We start from the raw sequence: 19,705 nt of genomic DNA, 5'->3' as shown, positions 1-19,705 counted from the left end.
AGCGTTACAACAAAAAGCTGATTCACTCGTTAGTTGAGATTCACTCCGTCTACAGGGAAACACTGAGACGGACGGATAAATGAGAGGAAACACTGACGCGCTGACGGCTTGTCAATACTCGTCAAAGGTTCGTTCGGGAGTCGGACGGACCGCTGAACTCTTCTGCGTTTTGTTTGCTGGATGCCGCTGGTTGATTGATGAACAGAGCTTCAGGGCGAATTAAGGCTGCACATCGGCCATGTTCAGGTATCACTCACAGAAGAGCCCACGGTCTGTTTCTCTTATCCTCGTACAGGAGGACGTGTTCCCTACTGACAGGAAGTCGATCGGCTCGTTTGATTGGCAGCATGTCACGCACCTCTGCGGACCTTGGAGGTCGTCACAGCGCCGTTATTTGTCTCCACGGTTACATTTCACGATGTCCTCACAGGGTTATGAGTTGTGGGAAGAGAAACGGTAACTTCCTGTTTACTGGTTTGTTGTCTCGTCAGCACACAAAGCCAAAAAAGTGTCACTTCAAACTGAGAGCAGAGCTCATTACGACACACACACACACACACACACACTGTATCTCTAAAAGCAGCAATTAGAGACATTGAATCACTGAACTGTCTGGAGGAGTTTCTCAGTCTGAGAGGAGTTCATGTGCCTCACCACGCAGAGTTGCTGAAATATCTGCATTGATGAGCAGCTGGAGGCGAAATGAAGCCTCGATCTCAGCTTGAACAGCCGACTGCGTCAGTTGGAACAGTTGCAGAGATTTAAAGTACAATCGCACTGACATTTTGGGAAGGACGTGTCTTTTGGGCTGTTTTGGGTCTAACTTTGGACGGACTCATGTCCCGGACCTTCCTCTGTGTTGGACACATTTCTGTTCGGATCTTTCCCAAAATATATTCCTTTCCCGAAACGACAGTTCCCGAAACGACAAAAAAATGACTCCGAAAAGACTAAAAACAGATTTTGTGCAAACATCGTCCAGACCCAAATGACTTTGTTTTTAAATTCTAGTGGATCTAAATATATTTACAGATGATTCGTAAGTTAAATCAGAAGGAAATGTAAGGAAATGGAATAAAGCAGAAACATTAGTCCACTTAACTTGAAGTTGCTTTTGGTATAAATCTGGTTGAAGTTCTCCTAATTTTAAATTGTGAGTTGAATTCGTGTGGAATTGTGTATTTGTTTGACACAATAAAGTTTTCTTGAATGGACAACTTAACATAGTTCGTTGTTTTAAGTAGTGTCAACAACAGGATCATTAGATAAACGGGTGTGACTTAACTTTTTAAGTTGAAACAAAACGTATGTTCATGTTGAGTTCACTCATGTTTTTTAACTTTACCAGACTTGCTAGTTATTCAGAGGGACTCGCTGTAGCCCAACTAAGATGACATTAAATCAAATGGAAACTTTGAAAGAAAAGAATGAGACAACCGCAAAAACCTCAATCTCTCTCAGTTTGAACCGTTCTATCTTCTCAATGCAACAACGATTCAGATTCAGCGACAAACCAAACCAGACACCAGTGCAGTGATTAAATGTCTCTAATTGGAGCTTTTAAAGACACTGATGAGACGGAGTGTGAAGCTGCTGCAGCTATTTTAGTGTCACTTCAAGATGAGGAGAGAGCTCGTTATGTAACGCATGCACACACACACACACACACAAAGGATTGTTTCTCGCCTGATGTCAAAATCAAAGACGACAGATGACAGAAAATAAATGAAAAAAACACCAGTGGAAGGAAAGGAGACAATAACCGGCTCAGGAGAGCGAGAGAGATCAGAGCGTTGGTAACAGACGGCGGTCCGCCGGAGGATTGAAGGATTGATCGATGGTCTGAGAGGATCCTTCTGTCTCAGCGGTAATGGGGCTTCATAAGGGTTCAGAACTTCACTTTTTAAAACTCTTTAGTGGACGTCTGCTCTGATGTGAAGAGTCGAGTGTCAACCTGAACCAACAACGTGACGCTGTACCTTTAAGATATCGAAGCCAGCTCACAGAACAATCTTTGTTTCTTTCAAATATGAAACAAATGAAATGATGAAACAAACATATTATGTAGATGACTGAACACACATCTAGAAGTCAATGATTATTATTTCAAATGGAAACAAGCGGCAACTCTGTAAGCAAGCCGCAGTGCCGTAGATCAGTGAGCTGCTCAATACGGTTGTTAACAGTGTGAACGATAACTCAACGCCAGTGAAAGGGTGAGTGTGGATTTCATGAAGTCAGTTTGTGTGTGTGGTCCTGTATCTGTGGATTTGAAGAGAACATAGATGGAAAGTATGGCGGCTTCAGTTCCTCATGTTGAATATGTATTCATCATTGATATATTTCGAGTATCTTCACAGCTTTACCTTGCCGTCAGCTTATAACAGGAGCAGTCATATGCTGCCTGTGCCTTGATCCGGTAGTTTGTCGGTGTTGTTATTTTGTGGCTTTATGATCCAAACCAACGTGGATGTATTAGGATGTATGTTTCTATATGAAGCTACGTCATCGTGCAGAAACCGACGGCAGGTCACGTGACAGAATGCTCCACAAACGGTTATTTTGACGCTAAACGTTTTCATATAAGTTGATGTTTGAAAGCAGAAGGAACACCACAGCATGATGCACAATCCTTCTAAAACACTTTTTATTGAAACATTCAGCCCAACATCAACATGACATCGTCTCCATGTGACCAGAGGGTTCTACGAGTAGAACCTCTTGACATTCTCCCTCTTGATTGGTCAGGAAGTAGTGGGCGGGACTTGTACTCACTGAACCCTTGTTGCATCCAGTGGAGTAATACCTGGTGTGTGTGTGTGTGTGTGTGTGTGTGTGTGTGTGTGTGTGTGTGTGTGTGTGTGTGTGTGTGTGTGTGTGTGTGTGTGTGTGTGTGTGTGTGCATACTTGTTGTTTGGTTGTCATTTTGTTGAGTCAAACTCTCTCTTGCATCAGAACGAACCAAGGTCTCTCACACACACACACACACACTCTCTCTCTCTGTCTCTCTCTCTCTCTCTCTCTCTCCGGGTTCGCTGGCCTCTCACTGCCTCAATGACCCAACATCTGTTGCCATGGTAACGTCTCTCCATCGCTGCATCCATCCATCCATCCCCCCCCCTTCTCTGTGTAAAATGTTTCAAAATGTCCTTTATTGGCAGACGGAGGAGAAACGTGTGTGTGTGTGTGTGTGTGTGTGTGTGTGTTGGGTGGGGGTGTGTGTGTGTGTTGGGTGGGGGTGTGTGTGTGTGTTGGGTGTGTGTGTGTGTGTGTGTGTGTGTGTGTGTGTGTGTGTGTGTGTGTGTGTGTGTGTGTGTGTTGGGTGGGGGTGTGTGTTGGGTGGGTGTGTGTGTGTGTGTGTGTGGGTGGGTGGGTGGGTGGGTGGGTGGTCTGCTCAGAGTCTGACCTGAACCCCGTCCAGCCCCTCTGGGAGGAGCTGAAACACGGAGCGTGAGTCAGACCTGATCACCAGCATCAGAGCTGTGAATGAGGTTCAACATGGTGGAGAGACAGAGCAGCAGAGTGACAGAACCATGTGCATCATATCCACATCCTCATCTACTTATTGATGCTTATTTATCTTTCAATCTGTTTCTCCTACAAAACCACGAGACGAACATTTGATCACTTCGGTCCGATAACATCTTTAGATTCTAGACGAGCCGAAGTTAGTCTCTGGTGTGCACGCTCACGTAATCAATCCTCGACTGAACCACCTGCTCACATAATAAATAATACATATTATAATTCATAATTCAGCTTCTGTCCTCTTGAAACTGTAACCCACACATTCATCTTAATATTCCATCCCATGTCCTTCGCTACATGAATAACCTATTGTCCAGCTTGTGTTCTGGTCATATTGTGTATAATAACAATAATAACAGAGCAGTGAGATCAAACAAGCGGCTGCATATGAAGCACAGATGAAGGATTCGTGGTCAGAAGTGTTTTATTAAGTCTGAGCCGTTCGATCGCAGCAGCAGAACAACAGAAGAGTGATGACGCTGCATTTAAACTGAATCCAGAGGCTTTAAACAGGAAGGCAACGCGTCCTCGACCAGCGGTTTGTATGACATGTTACGTGAAGTCATTCCTCACTTCTTGTGTGTTTAAGTCCAGCAACACGTGTCAATTCACGCTCCTCACATGAATGCAGTCTTCAAAATACACCTTCACAGCAACAACGTAGTTCATTTAGGTACGTTTGGCACAAACGTCCGCTTGGACTGGAGGATGAACGGATTAGAGTTTGGTGGTCAAAGGTCACTGAATGCTGTTTGACCATAACTCAATAATTCATATGCTAATTAGGACAATTCCCCATCAACGTCGAAACGGATGAAGTGCTGACGGACATGGATGTAAACTGCGTTCTTTCCTCCTTCACACACAGTTCTGTGCTCCGCAGAGCTGTGAAGCCCCGCCCCCTCTGTTGCCCTTTGCATCATTCACTTGTTTATTCATTAATATTGAACCGAAACGCACCAACGTTCACAATGAACTCCCTTAAGTCCAAAGCAATATACCCACCAAGTATGAAGTTGATTGGATGAACAGATCTTTAGATATGAGGAGGACACACAGACCTGGCTTCACAGTTGAATATGCTGCAGCGATGTAGAAGTCATTGTTGCTCGTGTTCGGGTGAGACTTCCTCCAGCTGGACCCTGGTGGGTCTTGGTGTGCGGTAGGAGGCCACATATCTTGGGGCAGTGTGACGTAGAGGGTGTTGGTTCGGTTATTGGAGGTCATGGCGACAGATTGCAGCTCCCTCACGGCCTCGCTTCCTCCCGAGTCACCTTTGTGGACGCCATGTGCTCCCCTCGGGGTGGCAGATGTTACACGTCGTCTTTACATCTGTTTCTTCTGACCACGACCTGCCTGAAGCTGGGAGCGGAGGCTTCGCTCTGGCAGGCGGATCACGTGACCAATCCGTCGGCGGGGTGGTGTGTAGATTTGCGGGGGAGATGTATGTATATATATATACATACATCTCAGAGGAGCTGTCCAGTGCTGAGACTCTTGGAAACAGAATCTTCTTCCCTATGAATACAGATAATAATGATAATGAGGAACAGCAGGTGTTGTCTCCAGGCTGGTGTCTGACGTCTGGCGGTTAACCTCGGTTAACATGCTCACGTGTACGCTGCTGAAGACAGAACTGGTTCAGCCTGGAGCTACACACACACCGGTGGACAGGACGTCAGCCGAGTACTGACATCCTCATAATGAGCCCGATAATCAGCCCGAAGGCTGCTCGGACAAAGCAGGATTAGTGTTTAAATGGATTAAATCTCAGTTAATCGTATAAGTGTGCTGCAGCGATGACATCTTTTTGTGGACTAACCTGGATTTAGTTCAAATGGCAGATCTTCACCGCAGGGTTCTGCACGAGGTCTCTGATTAGAAAGTAAGATGCCTTTCATTTAACAAGAGGAAGTTCTGCTTCATTTTACAAGTGTAGTAAATCACAATTAACGGTATAATTGCACAGCAGTGATGTAATCCTGGTCCGACCTGGATGTCGGCTTCACTCATCCCAAGTGTTTAAACGGCACATTTTAAATAGAAGTTAATTGTTAGACATTTAATAATAACACTTCCACGTTTCATTTACACTGTACAGAAGTGATGACATCTTTTAATAGCCCGAACAGGAGGCTGGTCCACTTGAGTCGGCTATTTGATGAGAAAATAAGACTCGTGGTACCTTCACATGTCCTTAACAGCGTAATGCTGTTTAATACTCATCATTCACTCTGGACTGGATGTTTGCTCCACTCATGGTTCAAACTGCTTATTTCAAATGAAAGATTCAGTGTTTCTACAGTAGAACCGTGTCGTGTTTCTGCAGTAGAACCGTGTCGTGTTTCTGCAGTAGAACCGTGCCGTATTTCTGCAGTAGAACCGCGTCGGTGTTTCTGCAGTAGAACCGTGTCGGTGTTTCTGCAGTAGAACCGTGTCGTGTTTCTGCAGTAGAACCGTGCCGTATTTCTGCAGTAGAACCGCGTCGGTGTTTCTGCAGTAGAACCGTGTCGGTGTTTCTGCAGTAGAACCGCGTCGGTGTTTCTGCAGTAGAACCGCGTCGGTGTTTCTGCAGTAGAACCGTGTCGGTGTTTCTACAGTAGAACCGTGTCGTGTTTCTACAGTAGAACCGTGTCGTGTTTCTACAGTAGAACCGTGTCGTGTTTCTGCAGTAGAACCGTGTCGTGTTTCTGCAGTAGAACCGCGTCGGTGTTTCTGCAGTAGAACCGTGTCGGTGTTTCATCAGTAGAACCGTGCCGTATTTCTGCAGTAGAACCGTGTCGTGTTTCTACAGTAGAACCGTGTCGTGTTTCTGCAGTAGAACCGCGTCGGTGTTTCTACAGTAGAACCGTGTCTGTGTTTCTACAGTAGAACCGTGCCGTATTTCTGCAGTAGAACCGCGTCGGTGTTTCTGCAGTAGAACCGTGTCGGTGTTTCTGCAGTAGAACCGTGTCGGTGTTTCATCAGTAGAACCGTGTCGGTGTTTCTGCAGTAGAACCGTGTCGGTGTTTCATCAGTAGAACCGTGTCGGTGTTTCTGCAGTAGAACCGTGTCGGTGTTTCATCAGTAGAACCGTGTCGGTGTTTCTACAGTAGAACCGTGTCGGTGTTTCATCAGTAGAACCGTGTCGGTGTTTCATCAGTAGAACCGTGTCGGTGTTTCTGCAGTAGAACCGTGTCGGTGTTTCTACAGTAGAACCGTGTCGGTGTTTCTGCAGTAGAACCGTGTCAGTGTTTCTACAGTAGAACCGTGTCGGTGTTTCATCAGTAGAACCGTGTCGGTGTTTCATCAGTAGAAGAGAAGAGAACCTGCTTCCACGTCAAACACACATCGATTCTTATTCTCAGGTGATTACACTCGAATGAAAACATTTTAGTTTTCTGTCAATAGAACCAATAGAACCAATAGATCCTCTGAATGCTTCACACATTCACACATCGTTATCGTTATGAACGTATAAAATCATCTGGGGAGTAAAAACGATCCTGTCTTTTGTGCAGAGGTCTGTATCTCAGAATAAGAAAATAATCATTCGGTTGTGTCGAAAGCACTTTTTTGCATTTGTGTACAAATATCCATAAAAATATCCATAAAAAGCTCGTAGATTCATAATTATTCTGTCAGTTCATCGCAATATTTAGCTCGGAGTGTAACAGTTGCGTCACAGTATGCTGTCTCTAGTGATTCTCTTGTAGTGTTCCCTCGAGATGATTCACCGTGTTCTTCGGTTCAGACGTGTTCTCTGTGCAGCAGGGACCTCCAGCTGAGTGTGAAGCTGTAACGATAGAACACAGCAGCAGAACCACCAGAGATCTCCGTGTGTGAGACAGAAGACGTCTTCAGTCCACTCACAGAACTCAAGACATGAACGGCTCGTGACTGATTGCACAGCGTGACTCCTGCGGCTCAGAGGAAACGTGAGCTGTGATGTCAATCTGAGCCGAGGAAGTAATGATGAAGGAATTAGTGCTTTTCGTGACCCCCCCCCCCCCCCCAACGTCTCATAATATCGCTTCAGGGTGAACAGACATATTTACATTCATGTGTCTCGTGATTAAATGAGTTGTTTTTATATTATAAGTCGGTGCAGAACTGAAGGGGTTAAAGAAAAAACACAAGGAAGCCAAATTACGTTTTCAGTTTAATTACTAGATTAACTTTGTGTGTGTGTGTGTGTGTGTGATGCTATGAACCAGGCTAATCTTCTCTATTAGCTCTCTCTGTCTCCCTGCTGTGTTTTTGTTTGAAGCGAATAATTTATTACTACAGAGGCTGTTTGCATAGACTTCATCAGGATATAAGGAAACATAAATCAACTGAGGAGTCTGTCTGTCTGTCTGTCTGTCTGTCTGTCTGTCTGTCTGTCTGTCTGTCTGTCTGTCTGTCTGTCTGTCTGTCTGTCTGTCTGTCTGTAAACACACGTCTGGCTCTAACGTCACATATTTATTGGCTGACAGGAGTTCTAATAAGTTTGAAGTTGTAATCATTTCTGAAAGCGTATCGACACATTGGAACCTCTTTACATGTGTAACCATAATAACCTACAATATTAAAAACCCTCCAGCTCGGCTGCTCTCACCAACCAGGATCATTTATGAAATATATTGGACCAGCGAATCAAATCAGAGCTGATGTGTTAACATGCATCTCGTCCGCCTCCATAATAATGGCATTATTAATATTAGTAAAGGTTATAAACACGCGGGCATGATCTGCAGTGGCTCTCTGGGGGAGCTGTCCGGTGCTGAAACCTGAAGAGTTTACTTCTGTTTCCTCTGAAAGATGTTTTCTGAACTGCTCTCTGAAGCACCAGCGTCTTTAACTGGTTCTCTCTTCACGTGCTGAGCTTTGGAGCGATGGCTGAGAAAATATGACTTATTCAGAGCTTATTCGAACCTGTTAAGTGGCAAAAGTCAGTCATTGTCATTTCCACAACTCTGAGCCAGATGTGTAGTCGGTGAACTGTCTGATCTGGACTCAGAGTTCACGCGGTGACGAGGAGATGCCGGGTCGGACGGAGGAAACAGATGGCGGCGCAAAAGAGTGATTTGTGTGACAAAATGTAAAGAGAAGTGAACAGACGGAGACAAAGAAAGACCGAAGCAGATGAAAGAAATAAAACGAGCGGATGAAGAATAAAAGCAGATGGAGAAATGAGTGAGAGTGGAGACGAAGGCAGAATAAAGACGTTATATGAACCCATCTGCTGCGTGATGACCTCCGCTCTGCCCGGAGAGACGGAGATGTTTTCATGGAGCAGCAGTCCATCGTTGTGTCGTTGGGGGGGGGGGGGGTAAATGGAGAGCCGTCAAGCAACATCAACTTCTGTATTGAGTCATCTGCTGCGAGCGACGGTTAAAGATAATAGCGGCTCAGAAGCGCCGTCGTGGGTGTCCTTAACTTCACTTCCTGTCTCAGTCCTCGTTCACGTTTCATTATTTAACCGCCATTTAAAGAGCGAGAGACGAGCGGAGGACGAGAAACCGCACGCTGAAGGTTGAAACGTGTGTTCTTAGGAGGGATGACCGACACCACGGACCCTCACTGACGTTTGCACGGCTGGAGATGAACGGTGAAGTTCGCCGCCTCCTCTCTCCAGCTGCCATCGGCAGAGATCTCCCCTCATCGTTTCCTTCATTTATTCTCATTTCTATGAATAATAAACTCAAACTAAAGTCCCGTAAAGAATGAAATCACAGACACAAGCGACACGCGCAGTAGAGCCGCAGTGTTTGTGACTCGGACAGTTTCAGTGGTCCGGGCATCTGAACTGGATCCTCGCTCTGAGGCCTCTGGGTCGACCCAGAAGACACTGGAGGGTTATGGATCCCGTCTGACCTCGGAACGCCTCAGAGCTGGAACACGTTGGTGGAGAGACGTCTGGACCACCGGACTACCTAGACCCGGCCCTCGATGAGCAGACCAAAGTCCTTCTCAGATCTACATGTAGCTACAGAGACATCCCCATGAGCCCTTGATTATCTGTGTAAACGTGAAACCGTCTAAAAGTAAGTTCTGAAGTTATGAAAGTCTCTTCCTCACCTCATCGCTCAGGTCAATGGTGTTGAGCCCTAACGCTGCAGGAACCAAGAGAACCGGCAGCAGAATCAAGTGAATAAGAAGCAGTTACATCCAATCAGACACCAATCTGTGGCGTAAACAGGAAGTCGCTGCGGCGTCGCGTCCTAGAACAGAACTTCTAAAGCCAACGGAGCAGCCAATGAGACGAATCAGCTCGTTCATAACATGTGATCAAACACTTCCAGGTGTGTTATGATACTTCAGCTTAAAGGTCGTCCCCCGCTCGGCTGTAAAAATTGCTTTTTATCGCTGCGGAAAAAAATCCAGACCTCTGATTGGCCGGGCCGGCAGTGAGCCGAGCCAATGAGCCGGCCTCGGGGCGACCTGGTGGTTCCCGTCCTCTGAGTCTCCTCTGCTCTCATTGATCGTCCACTTGTGCAGCGAGACGGAGAGAGATTCTGAGTTTGTATCAGGACTGACAGCTCAACACCGCGTGTGCGTGTGTGTGTGTGTGTGTGTGTGTGTGTGTGTGTGTGTGTGTGTGTGTGTGTGTGTGTGTGTGTGTGTGTGTGTGTGTGTGTGTGTGTGTGTGTGTGTGTGTGTGTGTGTGTGTGTGTGTGTGTGTGTGTGTGTGTGTGTGGCCTCGTCTCAGGGATCTGTGACGTTAACGGACTCGCACCTTATTCAAGCGTTCTCACAGTCCTTTCATTCTGACGTCCTGCAGAGCACACGGCCAACAGTATGTGGACCCTCAAACATTATAGCATGTGTTTAACATACAAGGCCGGTCTGCAGCAACCTTCAGCCTGTAACATTGTTGCTGAGCAGTATCGAGCACATCCTCCCTCCCTGAAGTTGAACCCTTCTGGTTTCAACAACCTCAGGATATCTCCTTTAACGCCCCCTCAGGACAAACCTCTCGGTTTAAGAATAGCTGAACCATCACTGTGTAATTTATTCTGTCCAGCACTTTCATATGATGGGGCGTAATGAACATTTCAGCCTCCAGCAGTGTGTGTGTGTGTGTGTGTGTGGCAGCAGCAGGTTGTCTGGTAGATGTGAAGGCGTTTTAACATTCAAAGACGCTCCTCTGTTCTCTCTTCTGGTGTCTGTTGAATGTGGAGCAGCTCTTATCGGAACGAGCTGAAGATAATTGGTGGACGAGTGGATCTCGACCGCAGAGAGGAAGAGAGGAGGAAACAAGGAAACGGAGAGGAAGTCAGAGTGGATGACACTAAAAATAGTTGATGTATCTGAGTATCAATCACAGACTGCATACATCGCTTTGTGCATGTTTTGAAACTTCAAGTTTGGCCGTCGTCATCTTGTTTTTTCTCAACCAGTGAACAGGAAGTGACCGTATATGGACTGAGGGGACCGTATATGGTGAGTGACAGGTCTCTGGTAGAGACCTGTCACTCACCGTGACTTCACTCTTCAGAACCGGCCTGGTGTCCATAGTTCTCAGCAGTTACTATCATCAGCAGAGGAAATGGTGGAAGTTGGAACAAACCGAAAACAGATGACGCTCATTTGCATATTGGTGACGTCATTGTGCATTGATTTGCATAAAGCAGTCGGTTGCAGCTACAGACAGACTGCCAGAGGAGAGAGAGACGCTGTGCTGTTGGCTGAGATTACTCAGCAGCATTGGGAATGAATCACAATATTTGAATATATTTCTTGCTTTTCTCAGTTATTTTTTGTCACTTTAAGGGTGAGAGTTTATTTTCCTATAAAGTACTTCAGTGACGGTAAGGAGTGTTGTTTCAACCCTCCAGATCATCTCATCGTTCTGTTCTCTTGTTGCTGTATTTTGACGGACTCTGGAGTAGAGAGTCCCACTGGTGAGCTCTCGCCGTGAAGCGACGCCATGCTGCTGGAAAAACAATGTGGAACACATTCAAACCTCAGATGAAAGAGATCCAATCTAAAACCTGTCCACGCAGATTCATTATCTACTTAATTACTCAGCCTGCTAACGGCTGGCAATCTCCCCACACACACACACACACACACACACACACACACACACACACACACACACACACACTCTCTTGAAGGCCTCCATCGCACCCTGAGGCCATAGAACATAGAGGTGAAATATTGTCTGTTCTACCTTCAGTGCAGAGGTAGTCGTCTGGGTTCTGAATTGTCAAACTCTGCAGAGGACGCTGACATGTTGGAACCACAGTCCTCATTTGTAAACCGTGCAGAGGAACCTTTCACAATGTTTACTGAGGGAATGAATCAAGAGAGGAGTCATTTTCTCACAGACTTCTATACATACATTTCACAACTGTTTTAACAGGCGGAGTTAACTCACCTATACGTGTGTGTGTGTGTGTGTGTGTGTGTGTGTGTGTGTGTGTGTGTGTGTGTGTGTGTGTGTGTGTGTGTGTGTGTGTGTGTGTGTGTGTGTGTGTGTGTGTGTGTGTGTGTGTGTGTGTGTGTGTGTGTGTGATGGATCAGGTGTGAACAGTGTGAGCAGCCCTGACTCTCTCAATATGATGAATTATGTCTAAACAAGCCGCTGAGGCCTCCGCACAACAAGTTAAGTCATGCGAGTTTAAAGGTTTTACCCTCACTGATGAATAACTTGTCCTTGATTTTCAAGTTCAGAGTCAGATCAATATCTATGTTGCAGTAAAAATATCAAAAAAATCTATTCTCATTTACAAAACTGCTGTTAGAGGTTTGGACATTAATCATTTTCTGCACGGATGGTATGTAAGTTATTTACATGGTTGAAGCTCATTTGTGACTGATGTGTTTTTATATATATATATTTCAATATATACGGTATGTTAAGAGTGTCGTGATGATAATACTTTAGTGATTTTACTTTTTTTAGTGAGAGTACTTTTTCCACCAGTGGTTGTTAATATAGAACAGACTGAAGAAATGATAGTGAGAGCAAACAACGAACATCTGTGTGTGTGTGTGTGTGAGAGAGAGAGAGAGAGAGAGTGTGTGTGTGAGAGAGTGTGTGTGTGTCTCTGTCTTGTCTTTCTTCGTTTGTCTCACTTCTTCATCAGCAGCTATGAAACTGGGACAAAACTGAGAAACGGTGTTTTTAGTGAGACTTTTCTGTCTGCAGCAGCTGTTTTTATGTCTCCAGGCAACTAGAGTCTGTCTGTCTCGCTTTCTGTCTCTCTGCCCCCCCTCTCTGTCCATCCCTGTCTCTTCCTCTATTTCTGTCTTTCCATCTGTCTCTCTGTCTCACTCTTAGAGTTTTCTGTCTCCAGCAGCTGTTTTTCTGTCTCTCGCTCTTTCTCTCTCTCACTCTTTTGTCTCTCACTCATTCTGTCTCTCACTCTCTCACACACTCCCTCTCACTCTTTCTCTCTCACTCTTTCTCTCTCACTCTTTCGCTCTCTTTCTCTCTCTTTCTCTCTCTCACTCTTTCTCTCTCTCTCTCACTCTTTCTCTCTCTCACTCTTTCCGTATTTCTCATTCTCTGTCTTTCTCTCACTCTTTCTGTCTCTCACTCTCTCACACACTCTCTCTCACTCTTTCTCTCTCTCTCACTCTTTCTCTCTCTCTCACTCTTTCTCTCTCTCTCACTCTTTCTCTCTCTCTCACGCTTTCTCTCTCTCTCACTCTTTCTCTCTCACTCACTCTTTCTCTCTCTGACGCTTTCTCTCTCTCACACTCTTTCTCTCTCTCTCTCACTCTCGCTCACTCTTTCTCTCTCACTCTTTCTCTCTCACTCTTTCTCTCTCTCATGCTTTCTCTCTCTCACACTCTTTCTCTCTCTCTCTCACTCTCGCTCACTCTTTCTGTATCTCACTCTTTCTGTATCTCACTCTTTCTCTCTCTCTCACTCTTTCTCTCTCTGAGCACAGGTAAAACTGTTTTGAGGCGAAAGTTTCATTTTGCAAGAGGATTCAGAGGTTTTGTAAATAGTGCTTGAAGATGAGGTTTTGTGTTTACAGTTTTGAGAGAATGGGCGACCGTTTCAAGAAATGTGTCTTAGCAATCGAGAAAAACTGTAAATGTTCTTCATGTTGGAATTCATCCAGCAAAGTAATTCCCCATCACATAAAACAGGTTAGAAGCACCTCAAGCCAGCGTTAAAACCTTTTGACGAGGTTTTATCAAATGCTGTTTCCATAAACCTTTCTAATGCGATCCTTCCAAACATCCATAAAGATATGTGAATGGAGGAAGCACAGCTGTAGAGAACCCCTTCCGCTCCAACAACAGGTTTCATGGACGTCTCACTGGCAGCGTGTGTTCGTGTGTGTTGCCTCACAACAAGAGCAGCGACACGCATCATGTGATGATTGACAGCCGTCAAACCGCAGGGATGTCGATGTTTGCTGAGATGATTGACAGCTGCAGACAGAGATCGACGAGACAAAACGTACAAACTGAGACTGAAGATGTCGCCAGAAGGTTTTTATGAAGAGAAGAAGAAACAGGAACTGGCTCGTGCGTCTCGTTTCCTGAAAAACGGATAAATGACAAAATCTAACTTTTTCAACTTCTCTAACTCAACAGCCGCCAGATGTGCTCTCCTCTTTAATGTTCCGTCTCTGTCTGTGAAAGTCAATGCTTTGTTCAGATGTTCTCACTACAGACAGTCTGTTACCAAGAGGCTCGTCCTCATCAGAAGACCTCCTGATGAGGACGAGCCGCTGTCCCTCTGAGGTACTTCTGCTGAATGTGGTCGATGCCAAGTGAGGCCAACCGCTCACTTCTTTGCTGTTTGTTCACCAAAGTTAAACACATGATGTAAATATGCACATTGTATGACAGCGTGAGGGCCTTCGACGTTAGCGCAACCAAGGTAGTGACCAGGGAGAGAAGGTGCAAAGGGAGGAGCTATGGGTGGAGGTTTGGGTCAAACCACAGACTGCATATCAGAAGTATGACGGCACATAAAGGTCATCTCTCTCTCTCTCTCTCTCTCTCTCTCTCTCTCTCTCTCTCTCTCTCTGTCTCTCTCTCTCTCTCTCTCTCTCTCTCTCTCTCTCTCTCTCGCTCTCTCATATACATATATATATACAGATATATGTGGAGTTCTATCTGGAGATCCATATATCCATGTTGTGGGCATAAAAGGATTCTTTGGCAGGTTGTTAAAATGACTCATGAGTTTAATTTGAACCCAAAATGGGTTGTGCTCTGATGCCAGCAGCGTTCTGTCAGCTGTTTATTTAAATGGGGAATCTGGCCGGATGAAGCTGACAGTGGAGTTTAGACGCTTCCTTGTGTGCTCTTCAGACTTGTTGGCGGTGCCCAAACATCCCTACGCCGCCATGGAGAACTGGGGGCTGAGCGTCTTCGTGGAGCAGAAGATCCTATTGGACGCTGAGGTGTCGTCGTCATCCTATCAGATGGAGCTGACCATGGTGGTCGTCCACGAAATCTGCCACCAGGTAAATGAATAATCTGGTGAATGACGTCCGTGTGACTTTGTGTGCAACGTGTCTCAGTCCACAAAGCGTGATGTTGACGGAAGCATCACGCTGTCTGGTCTCTGCATCAAACAACCACGTTGTAATGTGCTGTAATGTGCTGTAATGTGCCACTATCGGCTCCACCGGGTGTCCTTCCTCTCTTCTGTCTCTTCCTCTCTTCTGTCTCTTCCTCTCTTCTGTCTCTTCCTCTCTTCCTCTCTTCCTCTCTTCTGTCTCTTCCTCTCTTCTGTCTCTTCCTCTCTTCCTCTCTTCTGTCTCTTCCTCTCTTCTGTCTCTTCCTGTCTTCTGTCTCTTCCTCTCTTCCTCTCTTCCTCTCTTCTGTCTCTTCCTCTCTTCTGTCTCTTCCTCTCTTCCTCTCTTCCTCTCTTCTGTCTCTTCCTCTCTTCTGTCTCTTCCTCTCTTCCTCTCTTCTGTCTCTTCCTCTCTTCTGTCTCTTCCTCTCTTCTGTCTCTTCTGTCTCTTCCTCTCTTCTGTCTCTTCCTGTCTTCTGTCTCTTCCTGTCTTCTGTCTCTTCCTCTCTTCTGTCTCTTCCTCTCTTCTGTCTCTTCCTCTCTTCTGTCTCTTCTGTCTCTTCTGTCTCTTCCTCTCTTCTGTCTCTTCCTCTCTTCTGTCTCTTCCTCTCTTCTGTCTCTTCCTCTCTTCTGTCTCTTCCTCTCTTCTGTCTCTTCCTCTCTTCTGTCTCTTCCTGTCTTCTGTCTCTTCCTGTCTTCTGTCTCTTCCTCTCTTCTGTCTCTTCCTCTCTTCTGTCTCTTCCTCTCTTCTGTCTCTTCTGTCTCTTCTGTCTCTTCCTCTCTTCTGTCTCTTCCTCTCTTCTGTCTCTTCCTCTCTTCTGTCTCTTCCTCTCTTCTGTCTCTTCCTCTCTTCTGTCTCTTCCTCTCTTCTGTCTCTTCCTCTCTTCTGTCTCTTCCTCTCTTCTGTCTCTTCCTCTCTTCTGTCTCTTCCTCTCTTCTGTCTCTTCCTCTCTTCTGTCTCTTCCTCTCTTCTGTCTCTTCCTCTCTTCTGTCTCTTCCTCTCTTCTGTCTCTTCCTCTCTTCCTCTCTTCTGTCTCTTCCTCTCTTCTGTCTCTTCCTGTCTTCTGTCTCTTCCTCTCTTCCTCTCTTCCTCTCTTCTGTCTCTTCCTCTCTTCTGTCTCTTCCTCTCTTCCTCTCTTCCTCTCTTCTGTCTCTTCCTCTCTTCTGTCTCTTCCTCTCTTCCTCTCTTCTGTCTCTTCCTCTCTTCTGTCTCTTCCTCTCTTCTGTCTCTTCCTCTCTTCTGTCTCTTCTGTCTCTTCCTCTCTTCTGTCTCTTCCTGTCTTCTGTCTCTTCCTGTCTTCTGTCTCTTCCTCTCTTCTGTCTCTTCCTCTCTTCTGTCTCTTCCTCTCTTCTGTCTCTTCTGTCTCTTCCTCTCTTCTGTCTCTTCCTCTCTTCTGTCTCTTCCTCTCTTCTGTCTCTTCCTCTCTTCTGTCTCTTCCTCTCTTCTGTCTCTTCCTCTCTTCTGTCTCTTCCTGTCTTCTGTCTCTTCCTCTCTTCTGTCTCTTCCTCTCTTCTGTCTCTTCCTCTCTTCTGTCTCTTCTGTCTCTTCTGTCTCTTCCTCTCTTCTGTCTCTTCCTCTCTTCTGTCTCTTCCTCTCTTCTGTCTCTTCCTCTCTTCTGTCTCTTCCTCTCTTCTGTCTCTTCCTCTCTTCTGTCTCTTCCTCTCTTCTGTCTCTTCCTCTCTTCTGTCTCTTCCTCTCTTCTGTCTCTTCCTCTCTTCTGTCTCTTCCTCTCTTCTGTCTCTTCCTCTCTTCTGTCTCTTCCTCTCTTCTGTCTCTTCCTCTCTTCTGTCTCTTCCTCTCTTCTGTCTCTTCCTCTCTTCTGTCTCTTCCTCTCTTCTGTCTCTTCCTCTCTTCTGTCTCTCTATTGGATCAAGTGGAGAAAGCTACGTTTGCCACTAAAACATTTGCCAAAATGCAAGAGAAGCGCTTCATTGAAATGATGCTTTTTTACAGCATCGGGTGAGCTCATTACCTCGGCGGTCGTCTCGTTCCCTTTGGTTTGTTTTCTTTATTTTCTAGTTTTAGAAAAGAAGACCGACAAAGAAGGAGAGAAAGAACGGAGCTGACGTCCGTTGAAGGAGAATAAGGAAACGGAAAGATGAACAAAGACAGAAAATATCCCAAACACTGAAATTCATTCTGTTCTACGAATGTGACTTGAAATGAACAGCTGTGTTTGTGTCACAGCCACAGTGTGGACGTACACGACGACCACCTGTTCCTCATCGGTTGGGTTGTGCCATAAAACAACCTGCAGTCAATATTCAAAGCAACATTGGTTCTTGAAACCAGCAGCCGGTCTGAGTCCAACCTGTAGAGGAAGCGGCTCGATGGCCGAACTCTGAGCAGCGAGAGGTTCACAGCTCCACAGCACTGAGTCCACAGGACTGAGTCCACAGGACTGAGTCCACAGGACTGAGTCCACAGCACTGAGTCCACAGGACTGAGTCCACAGGACTGAGTCCACAGGACTGAGTCCACAGGACTGAGTCCACAGCACTGAGTCCACAGCACTGAGTCCACAGCACTGAGTCCACAGGACTGAGTCCACAGGACTGAGTCCACAGGACTGAGTCCACAGCACTGAGTCCACAGCACTGAGTCCACAGCACTGAGTCCACAGGACTGAGTCCACAGCACTGAGTCCACAGCACTGAGTCCACAGGACTGAGTCCACAGCACTGAGTCCACAGCACCGAGTCCACAGCACCGAGTCCACAGGACCGAGTCCACAGCACCGAGTCCACAGCACCGAGTCCACAGGACTGAGTCCACAGGACTGAGTCCACAGGACTGAGTCCACAGCACTGAGTCCACAGGACTGAGTCCACAGCACTGAGTCCACAGCACTGAGTCCACAGCACTGAGTCCACAGCACTGAGTCCACAGCACTGAGTCCACAGGACTGAGTCCACAGCACTGAGTCCACAGCACTGAGTCCACAGCACTGAGTCCACAGCACTGAGTCCACAGCACTGAGTCCACAGGACTGAGTCCACAGGACTGAGTCCACAGCACTGAGTCCACAGCACTGAGTCCACAGCACTGAGCATGTTTGCAGTCACGACACGCTCAAAGTCCGACAGTTTCAACAGCGTGCTGAATAATATCTGACGTTTGGTGATGTCGGTGACTTATGGTCCTGCCGCTGACGTGTCCGTATGATGTCTTCCCAACAGAAGAGCAAAGCAAAGAGAGGACAGATGTTTCCCTTGTGGTCTGAGTGATGTGGCTCTTCGGTGCAGTAATCAAAGTGCTGCACGGACTCATCCGGATGATGGAAACGAGACGGTTCAGTGTAAATGTTCGGTCTGAAGCGTCGCTGTGATTTAATATCCGTCGGGACGTGAGTCCCATTCCTCTGCTGAGTCCGGACCAACGTTCCCTTCAGGCTGCAGCCAAGACAGAGCGAATAACGGCCGACGGTAAAGCTTCAGAGTGAGAGACTCTGCGCTATATTGAGTCATAAATATTATCGCTCGCGTTCCGAATGTTGCTTCTCACTCTTTTCTTTGTTTTCGTCTTTTCTCTGTTTCGTGTGCTTTGTTCGGTTTAGAGGGGAGAGCGAGAAGAAAGGGAAGTGATAAAGAAATGTTTCGCCTGCCGCTCCGCACTCATTTCATCCTGCAGACATTTACACACACACACACACACTCACACACACACACACTTTCACGCACACACACTCACACACACCCTTGGTTTGGCCCCGCCGACCCTTGGTTTGGCCCCGCCCCTTGGTTTGGCCCCGACCCTTGCTAGTTACTCTATCAAGCGTTACCATGCAGGGGTTTCAGAGAGAAGCAGATGTTAGCTCCAGAGGTTTTTACGAGGAGAGCAACATCTTCGAAAGGTTCATCTCGTTCAACCTCTCCGGGTAACGAGTATCACGATCACACGTTGAACCACGACGAGCTACAAATCCACCAAACCAGCAGAACGTGAAGAACATCTGAAGCCAACGAAGAGTCTGTGGAGAAGGGCTCTGATGCTACGCTGTGATTGGCCCGACTGCGTTCGAGGGGCGGGACTTGGTGAAGGATCAACTGCTAATTTTACACGTGTGCCATTAATGAGACAGTAACTTGTTTTGGCCACTTGGGGGCAGCAGAAACACGTGAACACATTAACATATTATTATCTTTTATGTTGATATGTTATGCATGTGTTGATGTGCAAAAAGTTGCTTATTTCCACAACAAGATCATTTAAATGGAGTAGTTTGTGTCCACCTGAAGAATCTTCATCCACGATGTATTGTAGTGTTGTCCTGGAGGGATTTGGCATATGGTGTTATATTTATAAGCGACGTGAGCAGGTGTGTGTCGGTGATTTGTGAAGCTCATAAACAAGCTCAAGTGATTCAGGTGACGGAGTTCAGATGATATCTCAGGTGACATCTGCAGGTCAAATATAGTTGTTTTTATTGCCCAGGTGTGCGCAGACGATCGCAGGTTGCGTAAAGGTATAAGAGTGGATGAGCTGGCGTTGCATGCGGAGCGCGAGCTTGTCTACAAGGAACAAAAGGCGTGATTTCCCCGTGCAGCTGTGTGTTCACCATCCAGGTGTGTCTGGATGGGTGTGCGGCAAAACAAACACACACAATCAGTACTTTCTATCAACTGATTATCACGAACGTCTCAGCTGAAGGAAAACACTGGGATGAGAGTCAGGGAAAACGGATCTATGCTCATCTGTTGATTGCTCTCTGTCTC

The 19,705-nt window shown here is 46.4% G+C and overlaps 1 protein-coding gene across 1 annotated transcript in view; it reads left to right on the top strand.

Moving 5' to 3' along the window:
• The window catches only part of trhde.1 (thyrotropin releasing hormone degrading enzyme, tandem duplicate 1), a 100,200-nt gene that overhangs the window by 29,299 nt on the left and 51,196 nt on the right, over positions 1-19,705 (top strand). Inside the window, exon 5 of the mRNA XM_079294137.1 lies at positions 14,782-14,936. Coding sequence (XP_079150263.1) covers positions 14,782-14,936 — 155 coding nt within the window. The remainder of the gene's footprint in view (positions 1-14,781; positions 14,937-19,705) is intronic.

The sequence above is a fragment of the Melanostigma gelatinosum genome, assembly GCF_949748355.1.
Source record: "Melanostigma gelatinosum genome assembly, chromosome: 22".
In the NCBI taxonomy this organism is placed as follows: domain Eukaryota; kingdom Metazoa; phylum Chordata; class Actinopteri; order Perciformes; family Zoarcidae; genus Melanostigma; species Melanostigma gelatinosum.
Note: the sequence above shows the minus strand (reverse complement) of the source record. Positions and strands in the feature narration are given on the sequence as shown.